General features: G+C 53.2%; 2 protein-coding genes across 2 annotated transcripts; one reads left to right on the top strand and one right to left on the bottom strand.

Moving 5' to 3' along the window:
- Positions 1 to 331: 331 nt before the first annotated feature.
- LOC137815756 (uncharacterized) lies at positions 332 to 769 on the bottom strand. Its single transcript, XM_068618869.1, has one exon. It carries the CDS (start codon positions 767 to 769, stop codon positions 332 to 334), a length of 438 nt encoding a protein of 145 aa, XP_068474970.1.
- Positions 770 to 17,189: 16,420 nt separating this feature from the next.
- Positions 17,190 to 17,666, top strand: LOC137815758 (classical arabinogalactan protein 9-like). The gene has a single exon (XM_068618870.1). It carries the CDS (start codon positions 17,190 to 17,192, stop codon positions 17,664 to 17,666), a length of 477 nt encoding a protein of 158 aa, XP_068474971.1.
- Positions 17,667 to 20,021: the final 2,355 nt, after the last annotated feature.

Genomic DNA, 20,021 nt, shown 5'->3' on the forward strand with positions numbered 1-20,021 from the left:
GGACTGGTCGTGCCTTGGGGTCCATGGTGAGATGATGACACAGGAAATCAGGGTCAATACCGGGCATGTCGGCGGCGGTCCATACGAATGCATCGAGGTGTTGTGTTATGATCTCAACAACCTGATCCTATGACTCCTTATTCAAGGACTGCCCCAGTCTGAACATCTTTCCACCGATCTCCTTCTCCACCACACCTCCTGCGGGCTCGGGTCAGTTTTCTCGAGTGATCTCTTCGCGGGTCACTCCGTCTTCCGTTGGTGGCCTGGTAGTAACAGAAAACACCCCTCTATTTGTCTTGAGGTTGTTTTCGTAGCACCTATTCACTTCCTTCTAGTTAGAGTTGATGGTGCTCACTGCCCCGTCAAGGGAAGGCAGTTTCACCATCATATGCCTCGTGGAGGGAACTGCTCCCAACCTGTTAAAAGTTGGTCTCCCCAACAATATGTTATAGGCAGAGAGAGCGTTAACAACGAGGTACCTGATGCTGGCAGTGCATGAAGACACGCCATCCCCTGCAAAACCATACAAACATCCGGTGTAGGGCCTCAACTGGTCCGTCGAAAGCTGTAACTGGTTGAAGGTCGTCAAGAACATTACATCGGCTGAACCTTCTTGGTCCATGAGGACGCGGTGCACCCTTCTCCCAGCTATAACGAGTGAAATCACCACCGGATTATTATCGTGAGGTACAACATCCTGGAGGTCGGCCTTCGTGAAGGTGAGGTCGACGTCGGGGATCAGTTCCGCCTGTTGTACCTCCACCACCATTACCCTTCGTGTGTACTTCTTTCTCTGGGAGGCAGTGCACCCTCCTCCTGAGAATCCTCCTGAGATAGTGTTTACCTCCCCATGGATAGGCACCTCCTGCCCCTAATCCGCTCCTACAGCTACCAGCGCCTAGTCGTCTTGTGGCTTGTTCCGTCCGGTTGACCTGGGACGTCTTCGTGCGCAACCTCAACCGTCAGCTAGGGACTCCTTCCCACTGGTTACCTGTGGATTCCTGCAAAGAAGGACAAAAGGGCGCCCTAGCGGCCGTTTGCACTCCGACGCTCAAGTCAGCCAGCAAGAAACACCAAAAAACTATGCACCTCCGTATCGGAGCACCGCGTATGGCACTCTGAAGGTGGTAAAAAGGAAACTATGTCTAGTGTATATTTTCTCGTTCTGGCAAAGATCTTTCCCCAGTCCCTTGTCCGTAACCTCAAGGCTCGAGCAAGCAACTAGAGAGTTTTTGGAAAATTTGCCAAAAGTTCGAACCCCGTTCCCAACATTTCAGGCACTATTTAAAGTACCCTAGCATTTAAAGCGCCTTAAAGCGCCTTTAATCATAAAACGTAGCGCATTTAATTATAAAACGTAACACATTTAAGACGTTAAAAACGCTTGGGAGCCTTTATAGTACCTGTTCCGTCCGGTTGACCGGGACGTCTTCGTGCACGACCTCAATCGTCAGCTGGGGTCTCCTTCCCGCTTAATTAAAGCGCTTAATTACGAAACGTAGCGCATTTAAGACGTCGAAACGCTCGGGTGCCATAATAGTACCTGAATGCTCGAAAGGGAAACTGTATTGAATATCTTTAATTACCTGGCACCTGACTAGAGGGTGTTTCTATTCCGGCATGGCTGTCGTACACGTGGAGGGCCTCACGACGCCATGACCCCATCTGGGGACGTCTCTACGTGTGAGTCCTCCTGCTTGGGAGTGCTACTGCGCTAGGGGTGACTTTTTGGGTGCGAACTCATGCCCCCAAGTATCTAGCCACTTACTTTGAGAGCGTATCTGCCTTTCTCTCGTACCCTGCACCCGCTTACCCTGGGCGTGACCTTCCTCTTGGGTCGTATCTGTCCCGAAATCGTCTCTGGGGTGGCAAGGGTACTTCACGAGTCAGGCTGCCCTACCCTGAGGTCATCACTATGGCCATGAAGCCACCTCTTTTTTCTCTTTATCACTTTCCCGAGATATCGGGTCATGAGGCTTTCCCACGGCGTCGCTCCCTCCATGGTCTTTCCTACCCAAGGGTATCGGGGAACCACACCGTGAGTGCCTTACTTTTACACTGTTTGATCTGGCTACGCCCTGGTTGGGCGACGCCTCCACCCAGGCGACGCCTTGCCTTGGCGACGCCTTGTCCTGTCTTGGCGACGCTTCCTCTTGGCGTCTCTACACCTGGGCGTCACCTTGAGTTGACTTTGACTTTCCAGTCGTTGACTTTGACCTTGACTTAGTCAACGCCCTGATACGGGACGGTACACAAGCCCCCCAGTCTTAAGCCGAAGACTTGTCTTCAGCGCAAAGACTAAAGCCTTGCCCCCACCATCCACGTGCCTTCCTGATGACGTGTCATTCTCTGCTGACTCAGCAATTTTTCGAATTACTGACGCGACATTTTCTGAACCACAGGGGTATCCTTAATGACCGATTGGACATTCCCTGAAATGGGGATGATTACACCTTTTGGGGCTACCCTTGATCGCGCGCCACGTGGCCCATCGCGTGGTCCTCCTTTAGAGACCTTTGCGTTTCCCCTGGGCAATCGACCCTCTGACGCGTGGCCCGATCCTACGGCCCTTAGTTAGCACCTCTTGAGTTGCGAAATGTAACGTTTAAGTTACTCCAAACCCCGCGCTCACCCTACTGTTACATTCGCTCACTCTGCTACTTCGCACTATTCATCGCCTCCAAAACCTTTTTTCTCTGCAATTGCGATTCTCCCCTTCCTGCGCTCTCCTACTGCCTCCATTTCAACAACAAAGGTATGGTTCCGAGCACTCACAACTCTTCACTTTCGTCGCATTACAGGAAACTGCCTGGGACTGTTGTTATTCTTTCTCTGGATATTGTTTGTATGCTTCGTTGTTCCTCTCGTTTCCCTTCGTTCTCTTGTGGGTAGGGCGCTCCCAGGGCTCTTCCATTTCTCCCTTTTCTTCTCCCAAACCCCTTTTTCTCTGAACCCTTTCTTTCTCTTTTGATCTTCAGTATTGGCATTGATGGCGAAAACTAAAACCACCGCGCCTCCCCCGCTCCCCAAGTCTCATTATAAGGGCGAATATGACTGGGCCCCCGACGAACTTCTGGACGAATGTTCCCTCCTGAACTCTGTTGAGGACGTGGAGGCTCATAGGGGGGACCCTGCCCTCTATAACTTCAATGCGTTCCACAAAAATCACGACTCCCAAGTCCTGGTAAGCCAGGTGCGACCTGGGATGCCCGTTTGTGCGGACTCACGGGATACTGGGGGATGCCCATTCTTCTTCCTCTATCAGATGGTGCTCAAGAGGGTGGGCCTGCGTCTACCCCTCACTCCCTTCGAAAAAGAGCTACTGACAGAGATAAACACTGCTCCCGCCCAACTCCATCCCAACAGTTGGGCTTTCGTGAGGGGGTTCCAAATTCTCTGCGGCTATCTAGGCGTTCCTTCCTCTGTGGACGTTTTTCTTCACTTCTTCAAGGTAAAGAAGCAAGGGAAGAGTCTCTGGATGAGCTTTTCTGGCATCGCCGGGCGCATCATCCTTACGCTCTTCCAGAATTCGTTCAAAGGATGGAAGGGGAAATTCTTCAAGGTACGCGCGACCAAGCGCGATCCTTCCATCCTAGAGGGCTTTCCCCTGTACTGGACAGACAAACCCATAACCATGAAGCCCTTGGCTCTGGACGAGCTCGCCCCGCCTAACCGGGATGTATGCAAAGCCTTGGCGGGACTGGGAATAGTCTTCGATACCGCCAAACTCATCGCGAACGAATTCAATGCCCATGGGCTTTCTACCTACTTCGGTATCTGCTCTTGGTGATTTATGATGCATTAGTTGTTGTGGTTATCTGCATGTATTTGGCCATAGAATCTTCCTTCTGATTCATCTGAATTAAACTTATGCTACCATTTTTCGCTGTACCATGTTACTTGCATTTTCACGCCTCTTCATGTATTGTGAATTCGCATAACTGTTCTAGTGCTAATCCTTGTTGTTTGGCCTGTCTTGATATAGGATCGGTGATGGGCGTTTCCAAAAGAATAATGTTGGCGAAAGCACTGAAGGATGCTCGTGTCGCCAAGGCAGGCGTCTCCTCCAGCCCTGTTGCCAATCCGGTTCCGTCACCGCCGCCTCTAGTCATTGCTGAAGCTGCTTCTAGCCCATCTCTGACGTCTCCACCTGGCTCCGACGTGCTTCCAACTCCCAACTCTCCTCCGCCTATCGTCGCTGTTCCCCTAGCTGCGGCCTCGTCACCGGCTCCAACCCCCCTTGACAAAGGGAAAAGGGTTTTGGAGATTCTGTCAGATGACGAGGATTCGGAAGGGGTGGCACCCTTCAGAAGGAGAAAATCCGCGCGGGTTCCTCTTCTGGTAGAGACGTCGCCGCAGGGAGGGAACCCCTTTATGGACAACCCTCCAAGCGCAACCTCACTCCCTCCTAGGATACTCCAAGAGGAAAGGGGCGAAGGCGCCGAATCTTCCCCGGCTCCCGACGCTGCTGCCCCCGACTTCATCGCCATCCCTCCCCCAATCATGCATCTGATGAGGGGTTTTAGTGGCGGGACTATGCCAGAAGGCACCGACAGGAGGGAAGGTATGCCTTTCTATTTGGGGGCCTTCTTGGCGGTGGCTCTCGAATGGCGCTCCCAGGCCAGAAACGCGCTCTTCCAAGCTCAAACCCTCCAAGCCTTGGAAACAAAAGCATCTAGTCTGGAAGAGTAAATGAGGACCCTGGGACGCCAGAACAAAGCCTATCAAACTTCTCTGAGACAAATACAAGAGTCTAAAGCGGAAACAGAGAGGCAACTGGCGGAGGCATTGGAGCTCCAGGCAGGCTTCTACACTCGGGAAGTTGCTCTCCAAGTACAGGTAGCGGGTCTTCAGGAATTGGTCAAAGCGGATGCAGAAACTCAAAAGGACCTGAAGGACCGTTGCTATGAACAGGCTGCCAAGGTGGAGCGGATGGAGGAGGAAATGGCCACCCAGGCCAAAGCTATGGACCTTCTCCGAGTTGACTACGACAAACTGCGGGTCGAGGTTAGCCGGCTTCGCGTGGAGAAAGAGGCTCTGGAGAAGCAGGTGACCTCTGGAGACGCCGCCATTGAGGAACTGGAGAAGGAGAAAAAGTCCCTTATCCAGGAGATGGCGGGTACCTTCGAGGAGGGGTACCAAGAGGCCCTGACCCAGGCGTCCTGCGAGAATCCTGGCGTCAACCTTTCGAACTGCGACCCCACACACCACGTCGTCGACGGGAAGGTCGTGCCTATGGACTTGAACGACTGAACCGCTGCCCCTCATCCGCCACCTTCCTCTTCAAGCTTAACTCTTCATTCTTTACCTTCGTTTTTTGATTTTATCTGCCAAGACTTGTAATTCTTTGAACTATCCGTACTCTTGTTACTGATTTGGGATGTCCGTATGGCTGCATTTATTTCTTTGCCACATACGATTCTGCCTATGCGATCTCATTCTCATCTTTTCCCTTCACGCGCTTCACTTACTTTACCTGGGTTCTGCCCATTTCTTTCACTTCGTTGGGCGGTTTGGTATGATCGGGTAAGGTCGCCCGCCAACCCTCACGCCCATGGAGAGGCTCACTAAGTGGCGCCGTATCGTCCACGGGACGTCTGTGATACCGAAAGGCCCTTTCTTTGATCTTTAAACGCTCGGCGCCCACGCCTAAGGAGAGGCCTGCTAAAGCAGCACCGTATCGTCCCCGGGTGTCTAAAACGCTGAGTGCTGTGGGGGTCTGTTCCCTCCATGGTCTTTCCTTCCCATAGGTATCGGGGAACACCCTGCCAGCGATTCGCTGGCGTTTGGCGATCTCATCTCCCTCCACAGTCTTTCCTACCTGTGGGTATCGGGGAGGTAACGCCTGTGACTAACTTTGCCTTTCTTTGAGTTCTTCTCCCTCCACAGTCTTTCCTACCTGTGGGTATCGGGGAGGTGACGCCAGTCGGTATTTGGGTTGGCGACGCCCGCGACATCTCGCGCTGTCGTCGCCCGCGACATCTCGCGCTGTCGTCGCCCGCGACATCTCGCGCTGTCGTCGCCCGCGACATCTCGCGCTGTCGTCGCCCTTTACGTCCTTCCTGGCAACGCCTCGGGCGTTACCTTTACTTCGACATTGACCTTAATTCTTGCCTTGGTCAACGCCTGATAACAGCGAAGAGCCCAAGGCTTTGCCTGTGCCATCCACGTGGCGCTCCTTGTATAGCTGATGGGACCTTCTGTCATTCGACTTGATCCACGTGGCGCTGCTTGCATGGTTGATGGGGTATCTAGTCATTCCATTTTCTGACTCCTGCTGTACCCCTGGCTCACTTTCGACGGCGCATCGTACCACTGGATATTCTGCTTATACGACGTTTTCTGATTTAAACCAGTGGTGCCAGCGTCATCCTTTCATCTTCTGCCACGTGTATCAATCGCACGGTGCATCCGTTCGCGTCGTTTGGCGCTCTAACCGCTTTATTTAACTCTTCAAACTCTGGAACTATCTTCATCATTTTCTCACTCTTCATAACCTACTTGCGTTCTTTCTCCTTGCACCCTTCCTTCTTGCACCCTTTCTTCTCTGTCGAAGGGTTGTTCTAACCTTCGCTCCCCTCGCTCAACTCTTGCATTTCTGGCCATCCTGATCTTGTTAAAGAATGTCTTCTCACGATGCTTCCTCCAGGGTCCGTCCCAAAGACTTGTACCCTTGGGCCTCGAGTGAACTTCTTGATGAGTGTTCATGCTTGCTCTCCACCAGGGCCGTACGGGAACACAAAGGGGAGTTATGTTCTTATGACCACCGGGCCTTCGCAAGGAGGCACAATGACGACATCGCTGTGCTCCCTTGCACTCTGGGGAGCCAGTGTGTGGAGATGAACGGGCCAACGACGGGGTCCCTTTCTTCTACTTTTACCAGGTGGCGTTCAAGACCATCGGGGTGCGCTTACCCTTCTCCTGGTTCGAGAAGGAACTGCTGACGGAGATCAACGTTGCTCCGGCCCAGTTATACCCCAACAGCTGGGCCTTTGTCAAAGCCTTCGACGTTTTCTTCGGGTTTCTGGGTTGTGCACCCTCGGTTGACCTCTTTCTTCACTTCTTTGAGGTGAAGAGACAGAGACACAACCTCTAGGTAACTCTCAGTAATGTGCCCGGGAGGGTTCTCTTCACACCCTTCCAGAGCTCGTTCACCGGGTGGAAAGGCCGGTTCTTCAAGATCTGTCGTACTGACCTTGTTCCCGACGCTCTGGATGGGTTTCCGCCGTACTGGGTGAGAGAGGAAAAGGCCCTCAAAGCCAAACCCCTCAAGAATCTGGCTCCAAGTGATCAAATAGCTTGCCGGATTCTTGCTGAGGCGGGAGGCTTTGACTCTACTACGGTGATCAGCTTGGAGTTCAACAATAGGACTCTTGAGAAGTACATATGTGAGAACCACTGCCTTAGGCAACCTCGGCCTTCGTTACTTTCTAACTGTGCCTGTCTTTTTTCACGGTGTCTCTAATACATCTGTTCCCTTTGTGCAGGTTCGAAAATAAGCCAAGAAAAGAGGACACGACTTACTCGAGCGCTGCGGGCTGGGAAAGGGGCTTCGCCTTCCTCCAGTGATGACTCTGATGAGCGCTGAGAAGTGGCTTGTTTGTGTTTTTGCATTTTGTACTGAACATTGCTTGTAACAACAACTTTTCAATATCATAATTCTTTACAACGCCACTTTACTTTGCATATGCTTCATATACCGCGCGACTTCCTTTCGTCTCGTTCTGCCAACGATGCATGCTTTTACTTGGGCGACGCCTTCTTTCTGGGCGACGCCAAGACCTAGGCGACGCCTTCTTCCTTGGCGACACCATGGCCTAGGCGGCGCATCACATTACTTCTAACAAGGAAAGATAAAGGCTGAAAACCAAGGCACTTCTTTTTCTCAACTGGTTTTTCCATTTATTAGGGTGACCTCATTAAAAAACCCCCGAAAGGGAAAAAGAGCGTCCCCTTCAACTAAATTGTTACATGCTGCTTACATAAGTCAACTGAAATAAAATTTTAAGTTGGCTGCATTCCAACTGCGCGGGATAGGGCCTCCATCTAAAGTCTCCTGGTTGTACGAACCGTTGCCCTTAGCCTCAGTAACTCTGAAGGGCCCGGTCCACTTGGGAGACAGCTTATTCTCCAACTCGTATGGGTGAGCTTTCCTCATCACTAGGTCGCCCACCTGAAACTGTCGCGGCTTTACTTTAGAGCTATATTGCCGCTCCACTCTTCTCTTCATCGCTTCAGCTTTTATTCTAGCTTCTTCCCTGGCCTCTTCTAGCAGATCCAGGTTTACCCGTCTCTCCTCATTAGATTCCTCCACCACAAAGTTTTGAAAACGCGGTGAGCTTTCGTGTATTTCTACTGGAATCATCGCGTCCGACCCGTACACCAAACTGAAAGGCGTCTCCATAGTAGAGGATTGGGGCGTGGTGTGGTATGCCCATACAATCCTTGGCACCTCTTCCGCCCACGCCCCTTTGGCCTTCTCTAACCTTCTTTTTAACCCCCTCAGCAGAACTCTGTTTGCTGACTCTACTTGTCCATTGGTCTGGGGGTGTTCGACCGACGCGAACACTTGCTTGATTCCCACTTCAGCGCACAGATTTCTCAACTGCTGACTGGCGAACTGGGTCCCGTTGTCAGATATCAGGCGCCTGGGTACGCCAAAGCGACACACGATGTTTCTCCACACAAAATGTTGTACCTTATGCGCAGTGATTTGTGCCACGGGCTCTGCCTCTACCCACTTAGTGAAGTATTCGATGGCGACGATCAGATACTTCATCTGCCTGATTGCCAGTGGGAAAGGGCCCAGGATGTCAATTCCCCATGTGTGGAAAGGCCACGGGTTGTATATGGACCGCAACTCTTCTGGCGGCGCCTTGTGCCAGTCGGCGTGCTTTTGGCATTGCTTACACCGCTGGGCGTGCCGCGCACAATCCTCTTTCACTGTTGGCCAGAAGAAACCTGCGCGTATTACCTTGGAGGCTAAGGACCTTCCTCCCACATGGCTTCCGCAGATGCCTTCGTGTAGCTCCGCCATTATCCTGGTCCACTCATCGCCACTGACGCATGTTAGGATAGGGTGAGTGAAACCGTGCCTGAACAGCACCCCATCCACCAAAGTATATCTTGCGGCATTTCTTTTGATTTTCTTACCCTCTTCAGGGTCCACTGGAAGAGCCCCATCCGCCAGGTATCGTTTATAGGGCGTCATCCAGGTGTCTCCCTTGGACAGGACACAGACCTGCATCTGCTCTTCCTCAGACACACCCGCGTATATACTCATGCGGGGCGTATCTGCGTATCTTGGGTCAAAGAGGAGTGACTCCTCGGCCTTCCCCTTGATGCATAAATCTGGAGGACATCCACCCTGTTGTCTTCCACGAATCGACGCGGAGCTTTGAGAGTCTCCTGGATCACTGTCCTCTGTCTACCCCCCTTGCCTGAGCTGGCCAGCTTTGCGAGCAGGTCAGCTCTGGCATTCTGCTCCCTCGGGACGTGTATCAACTCAAGAGCGTTGAACGCCCCTCTCAACAACTGGACGTATTTTAGATACGCCGCCATCTGTGGGTCCTTCGCATGGAACTCACCCGACACCTGCCCCGTAATCAACTGGGAGTCGCTCTTCACTAGGAGGTTCTGTGCACCCATCTCCTTGGCCAAGAGCATTCCTGCAATCAGGGCTTCATATTCTGCTTGATTGTTACTTGCCTTGAAGGCAAAACGCAAGGCCTGCTCGATCAGTATGCCGTCGGGTTCTTCCAGCACTATTCCCACACCACTCCCTTGCTGGTTTGAGGAGCCATCAACCGAGAGCAGCCACTGTGAACTCGCTTCCACCTCTTGCTCACCTCCGGGCGAGAGTTCTGCTACAAAATCCGCGTACACCTGCCCTTTGATGGATCCTCTAGGCTCGTACTGTATGTCGAATTCTGACAGTTCCACTGCCCAGCGTACCATTCTTCCTGCCACATCGGGTTTCTGCAGCACCTTCTGTATAGGGAGGTTGGTCATCACCACCACCGTAAAACTATGGAAGTAATGACGGAGCCTCCTAGCCGAGAACACTACCGCCAGCGCCGCCTTCTCCAGTGCTTGGTACCTTGTCTCAGCCCCCTGTAAGGCCTTGCTTACAAAGTAGATGGGCTTCTGACTCTGGTCCTGCTCTTGGACCAACACAGAACTGATGGCCCGCTCCGTTACAGTGAAATACAACCGGAGGGGCACGCCCGTTACCGGCTTGCAGAGAACCGGAGGCGTCGCCAGGTACTCCTTCAGCTTAAGGAAAGCCGCTTCACATTCCTCAGTCCATGCAAAGCGACTGTTTCTCTTGAGGCACTGGAAGTACGGGTGCCCCTTTTCTCCTCCGGCGGAAACAAACCTCGAGAGCGCCGCCATCCGCCCTGTCAACTGTTGCACCTCCTTTACCGATGTCGGACTCCGCATGGCGATAATAGCCGCACATTTGTCGGGGTTCGCCTCTATCCCCCTCTCGGTGAGCAGAAAACCCAAGAATTTACTGGCCTCTACCCCGAAAACACACTTCTTGGGGTTCAACTTGAGGCGGTATTTGGATATTGTGTTGAACAACTCCTCCAAGTCTGCCATGTGCTGCACCCTGTTCTGCGACGCCACCACCATGTCGTCTACATAAGCGTATACGTTCCTCCCAAGCATTGGCGCCAGGACCTTGTCCATTAACCTCTGGTACGTGGCGCCCGCATTTTAGAGCCCGAAGGGCATCACCTTATAGCAATAACTACATGTTTCAGTCATGAACGCAGTCTTGCTCTCGTCTCTTGGGTGCATCTTGATTTGGTTATACCTTGAGAAGGCGTCCAGGAAGCTTAACACCTTGCTGTCGGACGCGCTGTCTACTAAGGCGTCGATGCTGGGCAACGGATAGGAACCCTTTGGGCACGCCTTGTTCAGGTCCGTGAAGTCAACGCACATTCTCCACTTTCCGCTCGCCTTTTTCACCAAGACGACGCTGGCGAGCCACTCAGGGTACTGAATCTCCCTAATGTGGCCAGCACTCAACAGCTTTTGCGTTTCGTCTTTCACCACCTGTTGTCGCTCCTCATTGAACTTCCTCCTTCTCTGACGCACGGGGCGGACCGTGGTGTCCATGCTGAGGTGGTGACACAGGAAATCGGGGTCGATGCCCGGCATATCCGAGGCGGACCATGCGAAGGCATCCAGGTGGCGTGAAATCATTTCTTCCACCCCTTCCTGTTCCTCTGGACTTAGCGAACTTCCTAACTTGAAAGCTTTGCCGCCAATCTCCCTTTCTACGGCGTTAGCTGCAGGTTGCTCCCTACTATCATCCTCGACGGGAGCCGCTTCTTCTACGGGCGCCGCTTCTTCGGCGGGCACCGCCTCTTCTACGGGCGCCTCCTCCATTGGCACATCTGCTTCGGGCGTCGCCCTCTCTGCTGTGGCCTCTTCGGACGTCAGCCCAGCGGGCGTCGCCTCAATCATCGTTGCGTCCGCGCTCGGCGGACGTTCGTACACCATGAATACGCCTCTCTTCGTCTTCAGGCTGTCTTCGTAGCATTTCCTCGCCTCCTCCTGGTCTGATCTGATGACTATCACCCGGCCGCTGAGGTCTGGTAGCTTCATCTTCATGTGACGGGTGGAGGACACTGCGCTTAAACGGTTTAACGCCGGTCTGCCCAGCAAAATATTGTAGGCAGAATTAGCGTTCACGACGAGGTACCGGATACTATCGGTGCGGGAGGCCTCTCCGTCTGTGAACGTAGTCCTCAACTCCAGGTACCCCCGGACTTCTACCTGGTTATCCCCGAACCCATACAAACATCCTGTATAGGGACTCAGCAGATCGGGGGACAACCGTAACTTGTTAAAGGTCGATAGAAACATGACGTCTGCCGAACTTCCTTGATCAACAAGCACTCTGTGAACCTTCCTTCCGGTCGTGACAACAGAGATGACAACGGGATCGTTGTCGTGGGGTACCACATCTCGGAGGTCTCTTTATGTGAACACGATATCTGACTCCCATGGCTCCCCCGAGAGCCTCTCTTCAACTGAATTTACCCCCCTCGCGTATTTCTTCCGCTGGGAGGCGGTAGGCCCTCCGCCAGAGAAACCTCCAGCAATGGTATGGACCTCGCCAAGCACTAGCATCTCGTGCGCTGGTTCATCTGCCGGCGGCGGCGAAGCGGTGGTCGTTGTGGGATCTGTGACATAGTCTTTCAAAAATCCAGTCCTCACCAGCTCATCTAGCTGGTAGCCCAACGATAGGCAATTATCAATTTGGTGTCCGAACGCCTCGTGGAATTCGCACCAAGAGTCTTTACGGGGCCCTAACACCTTGTCGGTCTTCGCCGGTCGCCTCAGCCTCTCGGCTATGTTGGGTACGGCGATCAAATCCTTCAACTCAACCACGAAGTTGTACCTCGCCGGTCTTGCTCTTTCTCTGGCGGGGCGTTGGCCTCCTGCTGGGCCCCGAGACTGGGGCTTTCCGGCCTCATAGGGGCGTCTCGCCTCTGGTTTCTTTCTTCCCGTCATGGTCTCATTGACTCGGACGGGTTGAACTCGCGTTGGTCCCCTCGGGCGTGAGGGTACGACGCTGGTGCGCTTCACACATACCTCCCCTTCCGAAGCAATATGCTCTACCGCCCTACGCCGTAATTCAGCGAAGGTCCTAGGGCGATTGCGGATAATAGATTCTCCAAAGGGGCCGGGGCATACGCCTTTCACAAATGCGTACACGATCATAGGCTCCTCTGTTGTACCAACCTTCACGACCTGGGCCCCGAAGCGATTGATATACTCCTTCAGGGTCTCCCCCTGATACTGCTTCACGTCAAACAGATCGTAAGAGACCGGCGGCGGGGCCTTGTTGGCCAAGTACTGTTCTCTGAATAACTGCGACAATTGGCGGAAAGACGTGATATGGCCCTCGGGGAGGCTAATGAACCAGTCCATAGCCATCCCGGTCAGGGTGCTCATGAAGAGCTTGCACTTGGCAGCATCAGAACCGCCTATCAGGACCATCTGTGTGTGAAATGCAGCAAGGTGCGCCTCTGGGTCCTCCATCCCAGTGAAGATTACCTTGGGTCCCGCGAACGTGTTCGGGATCGCTGCGTCTAGGATCTCCTGCGAGAAAGGAGTGGAAAACTCCCTTGGTGGGGAATGGTTCTCTGTCTCGTCCTGTCCAGGCCGCCTTCGATCGTTTCTCAGGCCCTGGCGCAACTCCTCATTCACACGGTGGAGCTCTTCGTTCCGCTCGTGCGAGGCATCGAGGTCTGCCTGCATGCACTCTTGTTCCAGTTTCGAATCCGCCATGTCTTGCTGCAGCCCCCTCATTATCTCCAGGACCTGTTGCATGGATAGGTCTGCTGGGGCTGCGCGTGCCGATCTCCGTCTGGTGGGGCCCATTGTCACTCCAATCTCCTCCAACGTTACTATAACTTGATAAACCTTCTCGAACTTGTGATGGGACTGATGTTTTATATCGGTCCCACGGTGGGCGCCAAATGTTCCGTCCGGTTGACCGGGACGTCTTCGTGCACGACCTCAATCGTCAGCTGGGGTCTCCTTCCCGCTGGTTGCGCGCGGATTCCTGCAAAAAAGAGGACAAAGAGGCGCCCTAGCGGCCGTGTGCACTCCGACGCTCAAGTCAGCCAGCAAGAAACACCAAAAAACTGTCCACCCACGTATCTGAGCACCGCGTGTGGCACTCTGAAGGTGGTAAAAGAACTTTGTATATGTGTGTGTGTTGTCTCCTTCAGGCAAAAATATTCTCCAGTCACTTGTACGTAATCTTAAAGCACGGGCAAGCAACCAGAGAGTTTCTCGTAAATTTGCCAAAGGTTCCAACCCTTTTTCCGACATTCCCAGCGCTATTTAAACCGCCGCAGCATTTAAAGCGCCTTAAAGCGCTTTTAATCTCAAACGTAACGCACTCATTAAAGCGCTTAATTACGAAACGTGCATTTAAGACGTCGAAACGCTCGGGAGCCATAATAGTACCTGAATGCTCGAAAGGAAAACTGTATTGAATATCTTTAATTACCTGGCACCTGACTAGAGGGTGTTTCTATTCCGGCATGGCTTTCGTACACGTGGAGGGCCTCACGACGCCATGACCCCATCTGGGGGCGTTTCTGCCCATCTGGGGACGTCTCTACGTGTGAGTCCTCCTGCTTGGGAGTGCTACTGGGCTAGGGGTGACTTTTTGGGTGCGAACTCATGCCCCCAAGTATCTAGCCACTTACTTTGAGAGCGTATCTGCCTTTCTCTCGTACCCTGCACCCGCTTACCCTGGGCGTGACCTTCCTCTTGGGTCGTATCTGTCCCGAAAGCGTCTCCGGGGTGGCAGGGGTACTTCACGAGTCAGGCTGCCCTACCCTGAGGTCATCACTATGGCCTTGAAGCCACCTCTTTTTTCTCTTTATCACTTTCCCGAGATATCGGGTCATGAGGCTTTCCCACGGCGTCGCTCCCTCCATGGTCTTTCCTACCCAGGGGTATCGGGGAACCACACCGTGAGTGCCTTACTTTTACACTGTTTGATCTGGCTACGCCCTGGTTGGGCGACGCCTCCACCGAGGCGACGCCTTGCCTTGGCGACGCCTCCACCCAGGCGATGCCTTGCCTTGGCGACGCCTTGTCCTGTCTTGGCGACGCTTCCTCTTGGCGTCTCTACACCTGGGCGTCACCTTGAGTTGACTTTGACTTTCCAGTCGTTGACTTTGACCTTGACTTAGTCAACGCCCTGATACGGAACGGTACAGTACCCTAAACGCTCGAAACGGAAACTGTATTAAATGACTTTAATTACCTGGTACCTGGCTAAATGGTGTTTCTATTCTGAACTGGCTGTTGTACACGTGGAGGGCCTCACAGTGCCATGACCCCATCTGGGTGCGTTTCTTCGTGTGAGTCCTCTTGCTTGGGAGTGCTACTGCGCAAGGGGTGACTTTTTGGGTGCCAACTCATGCCCCAAATCATCTAGTCACTCACTTTGAGGGCGTATCTGCCTTCCTCTCGTACCCTGCACCTGGCTACCCTGGGCGTGACCCTCCTCTTGAGTCGTCTCTGGGGCGGCAGGGGTACTTCACGAGTCAGGCTGCCCTACACTGGTGCTATCACTATGGCCTTGAAGCCACCTTTCTCTTCTCTTTATCACTACCCCGGATTATCGGGACCTGAGGCCTTCCCACGGCATCACTCCCTCCATGGTCTTTCCTACCCATGGGTATCGGGGAACCACACTGTGATTGCCTTGCCCTAGTGATATTTGATCTTGGCGACGCCCTGGTTGGGCGACGCCTCCACCTAGGCGACGCCTTGCCTTGGCGACGCTTCCTCTCGGCGACGCTGACACTTGGCGTCTCTTCACCTAGGCGACGCCTTATGTTGACTTTGACTCCAGACGTTGACTTTGACCTTGACTTTGTCAACGCCCGGATATGGGACAGTACACAAGCCCCCCAGCCTTAAGCCGAAGACTTGTCTTCAGCGCAAAGACTAAGGCCTCGCCCACGTCGTCCATGTGTCACCCTGATGACGTGTCATTCCCTGCTGACTCAACAATTCTCGAATTATTGACGTGACACTCTCTGAACCATAGGGGCGCTCTTAATGGCTGAACGGACATTCTCTGAGGCGGGGAAAGTAACACCTTTTGGGGCTACGCTTAATCGTGTGCCACGTGGCTCATCACACGGCTAGCCTATAGAGTCCCTTGCGCTCCCCTTGAGCGCTTAATCCTTTGACACGCGGCACGATCTCACGGCTCCCAATTAGCGCCTCTTGGGTTGCAAATGTAACGTTCAAGTTACCCCATTCTCTCGGCCTCTCCGCACTGTTCATCGCCTTCAAGCCTTTTCTCTGCAACTTCTGCTCTTTCCTTCGTGCTTTCCTTCCCCCCTCACTTTGACATCAAAGGTATGATTTTTGCATCTCCACGACTCTTCTTCTTCGTCGCATTGCATCACTGTGTATTGAACTGCCTGGGACTATTTACGTTTATGCATTACTGTGTTCTTCCGCTCCTCCTTTCTTCTCCGTTCCCTTCTCCTTCTTTCTGGGTTTTCTCGCGTGGGTGGCATTTTCCTGGGGTTTTATCCCCTTTTCTGTCTTGGCATCACTTGTTAAAACCCTTTTTCTTTCTTCTTTCTCCAGCTATTTATTCGCATCATGACGCGCCCGAACTCAAAGTCTGGTTCTCCCCCCAAGACCCCCAAGTCCAACTATAAAGCCTTCTATTCATGGGCCCCCGACGAGCTCTTGAGCGAATGTACCACCCTGACAACCATTCAAGACCTGGAGAATCATCGCGGGGATCCTCACTTGTACAATTTTAATGCTTTCTACCGCACCCATGATGCGCACATCTCTGTTCGTCCCGGCAGACCTGGGGAACCTGTCTGCGTGGATGACAGACCCAGAAAGGGGGATCCTTTCTTCTTCATGTACCAAACGGTATTTAAACGCGTCGGGGTGCGCTTCCCATTCACGCCCTTTGAGAGGGAACTTCTCACCGAGATTAACACAGCCCCCGCCCAGCTCCACCCCAACAGCTGGGCATTCGTAAGGGGTTTTCAAATTCTCTGCGGGTATCTGGGCATCCTTCCCTCTGTGGATGTCTTCTTGCATTTCTTCGAGGTGAAGAAACAGGGGAAAAGCTTTTGGGTAAGCTTCTCCGGGATCGCGGGTAGGATCCTTCTCTCCCTCTTCCAGAACTCCTACAAAAACTGGAAAGGAAAATTCTTTAGGGTGTGCTGCGCCAAGCACGACCCCACAGCCTTAGACGGCTTTCCCCTGTACTGGACGGAGCACCCCAACCTGCTCAGGGCCAAGGCCCTGGATGAGCTATCCCCCGCTGATAGGGAGGTATGCAAGGCCTTGGCTGGCCTGGGGATTGTCTTCGATACGCTGAAGCTTATCGCGAGCGAATACAACGCCCACTCCCTGACCACCTACTTTGGTAGGGAGACTCCTCTCTCACTATCTTTTGTTATCTGTACTTTACTGCTTAATGTTTGCTCCCCTGGCCTCTTCCACCTGTTTTCCATTGTGCCATGTGACTTATGTCTCATTCATCTACGCGTTTTGTGGGTTTGTATAACTTCTTTGGCTTTGACTTCTGCTATTTGGTTTATCTGAATGTAGGATCGGTGATGGATGCCTCCAAAAGGATGGTTTTGGCGAAAGCGATGAAGGCCGCTCGCGCTGCCAAAGCTGGCGCCTCCTCCACCCCTGCTGCTGACCCAAACCCCTCATCGACCCTGCCTCTGCCACCACCGACCACTACCGAAGCCCTACTAGGCTCATCTTCACCATCTCCACATAGCCCCCAAGCGCTTCCAACACCCGGCTCTCCCCCGCCCATTGCTGCAGTCCCACTGGCTGTGGCTCAATCACCTGCTCCAACCCCCCTTGACAAAGGAAAAAGGGTGTTGGAGATTATCTCCGATGATGAAGACTCAGACGGGGGGCTAGTCTTCAAGAGGAGAAAGGCTGTTAGGACTCCCACTTTGCCGGCGGCGTCGCCGCAGGGAGGGAATTCCTTCAGGGACAACCCTCCAAGTGCTACCTCTCTCCCTCCCACAATGGTCCAAGAGGAAACAGGCGAAGGGGCCGAATCTGCTCCACCCCCGTCACCGGCGGAGGTCTCCGTTAGAGAAGGATAAGAAGACCCTCATCAACGACCTGGCGGGTACCTTCGAGGAGGGGTTTAAAGAGGCTCTAGCCCAGGCCGTCTGTGAGAACTCGGGAATCGACGTTTCCAACTGTGATTCCACTCATCACATCGTTGACGGGAAGGTCGTGCCCTTGGAGATGGATGACTGAACTGCCGCCCTCAACCGCCACCTTTCTCCTTTACACTTTACACTTGTTTTTGACCCTCTTTGATAAACTTGTAATTCTTTGAACTGTTTGCACTTTTGTCACAACTGTGGGTTTTGCATGACAATTTTTGTACCTTGGAGTTATCGAATTCCGCCTGCATGATTTTACCCTCACTTCTTCGCCTTTATGTGCTTTGATTGTTTTGCCTGTACTCTACCCCTTTCTTTCGCCGCGTTGGGTGATCCTGTATGTCCGACGCCTGTACTTCGTGAAGGCGTCAGTGGCTTTACCATTGCCGCCATGCAAAAGTTGAGACCTCTTACTCTGGGTCCTGAACACTTGGGATAAGGTCACGCGTCGATGCCCACTCCCATGGAGAGGCTTGCCTAACGGAGCCGTATCGTCCATGGGGTGTCTCAAACACCAAAGCGATCCGTCCCTTGATTCTTGGTGCCCGGCGCCCACGCCTAAGGAGAGGCCTACTACAGCAGCGCCGTATCGTCTCAGGGTGTCCAAAAACGCCGAGTGCTCTTGGGGGGATCGTTCCCTCCATGGTCTTTCCTTCCCATGGGTATCGGGGAACAACCCTGCCAGTGGTCCACTAGCGTTTGGCGATCTCATCTCCTTCCACAGTCTTTCCTACCTGTGGGCATCGGGGAGGCGACGCCGCTAGTAACTAGTTTCGACTTCTTCGATTTCATCTCCCTCAACAGTCTTTCCTACCTGTGGGTATCGGGGAGGCGGCACTGCTGATACTTGGGTTGGCGTCGCCCTCTGCGCCTTTCCTGGCGACGCCTCGGGCGTCTCATGCTGGCGTCACCCAGGGGCGTTAACTTTACCTTGGCATTGACTTTAACCTTGGTCCTGGTCGACGCCTGGGGATAGCGAAGAGCTCAAGGTTTCGCCTGTGCTTTCCACGTGGCGCTTCTCGTATGGTTGATGGGACGTTCAGCCCCTTGACTTGGTCCTGACATCTACTGTGCCTCTGACCCACACTCGACGGCGCATCGTACCCTCGGGCATTATGTCGATACGACGTTTTCTGAGTGTTAACCAGTGGTGCCAGGGTCATCCTCCCATCCTCTGCCACGTGGCTCGATCGCACGGTGCATCCATTTGCGTCGTTTGGCGCTATAACTGCAACCCTTCCATTTGCGTCGTTTGGCGCTCTAACCGCAATATTTAGCTCTTCGAAATCTTGAAACTATCCTCCTCATTTATGCGCTTTTCGTAACCTACTTGCACCCTTCCCCTCCTCGCGAAGAGTTTTTCTAGTGTTCGTCCCAACCAGCGTTTTACCCTTGCGTTACCAGTGGGCCACTCACCTTCAAACCTCCCAGATTTTGTTCAAGCATGTCTTCTCGTGTTCCCCCCCCAGGGTCAACCCAAAGACCTGTATACTTGGGCTTCAAGCGAGCTTCTTGACGAATGCTCATGCTTACTCTCCACCAGGGCCATAAGGGAACACAAAGGGGATTCGTGCTCCTATAATCACCGTGCCTTCGCGAAGAGGCACGACGACGATATTGCTGTGCTCCGTTGCACTCTAGGGGAGCCAGTATGCGAAGATGAACAGGCCAACGACGGGGTCCCCTTCTTTTATTTCTATCAGGTGGTTTTCAAGACCATCGGCGTGCGCCTGCCCTTCTCCAGGTTTGAGAAGGAACTGCTGACGGAGATCAATGCTGCTCCGGCCCAGTTATATCCCAATAGCTGGGCTTTCGTCAAGGCCTTTGACATCCTTTTCGGGTTTCTGGGTTGTGCACCCTCGGTTGATATCTTTCTTCACTTCTTTGAGGTGAAGAGGCAAAGGAACAACCTCTGGGTGACCCTCAGTAACGTTCCTGGCAGAGTTCTCCTGACCCCCTTCCAAAACTCATTCACTGGGTGGAAGGGCAGGTTCTTCAAGATCTGCTGCTCTGATCTCGTTCCCTCCGCCCTAGATGGTTTTCCACTGTACTGGGTGAGGGAGACGAGGGCCCTCAAATCCAAACCCTTCAAGAAGCTAGCCCCGAATGACCAGGTGGTTTGCCGAATTCTTGCTGAGGCGGGAGGTTTTGACTCCGCCACCTTGATCAGTTTGGAGTTCAACGCTGGAACTCTTGAGAAGTATATATGTATGAGTCACTGCCCTAGAAACTTCCGCCTTTGTTGCTTTCTATCTGTGTGTGTTTCGCTTCATGGTGTCTCTGACA

Source organism: Phaseolus vulgaris, chromosome 1 (assembly GCF_000499845.2).
Source record: "Phaseolus vulgaris cultivar G19833 chromosome 1, P. vulgaris v2.0, whole genome shotgun sequence".
Taxonomy (NCBI): Eukaryota; Viridiplantae; Streptophyta; class Magnoliopsida; order Fabales; family Fabaceae; genus Phaseolus; species Phaseolus vulgaris.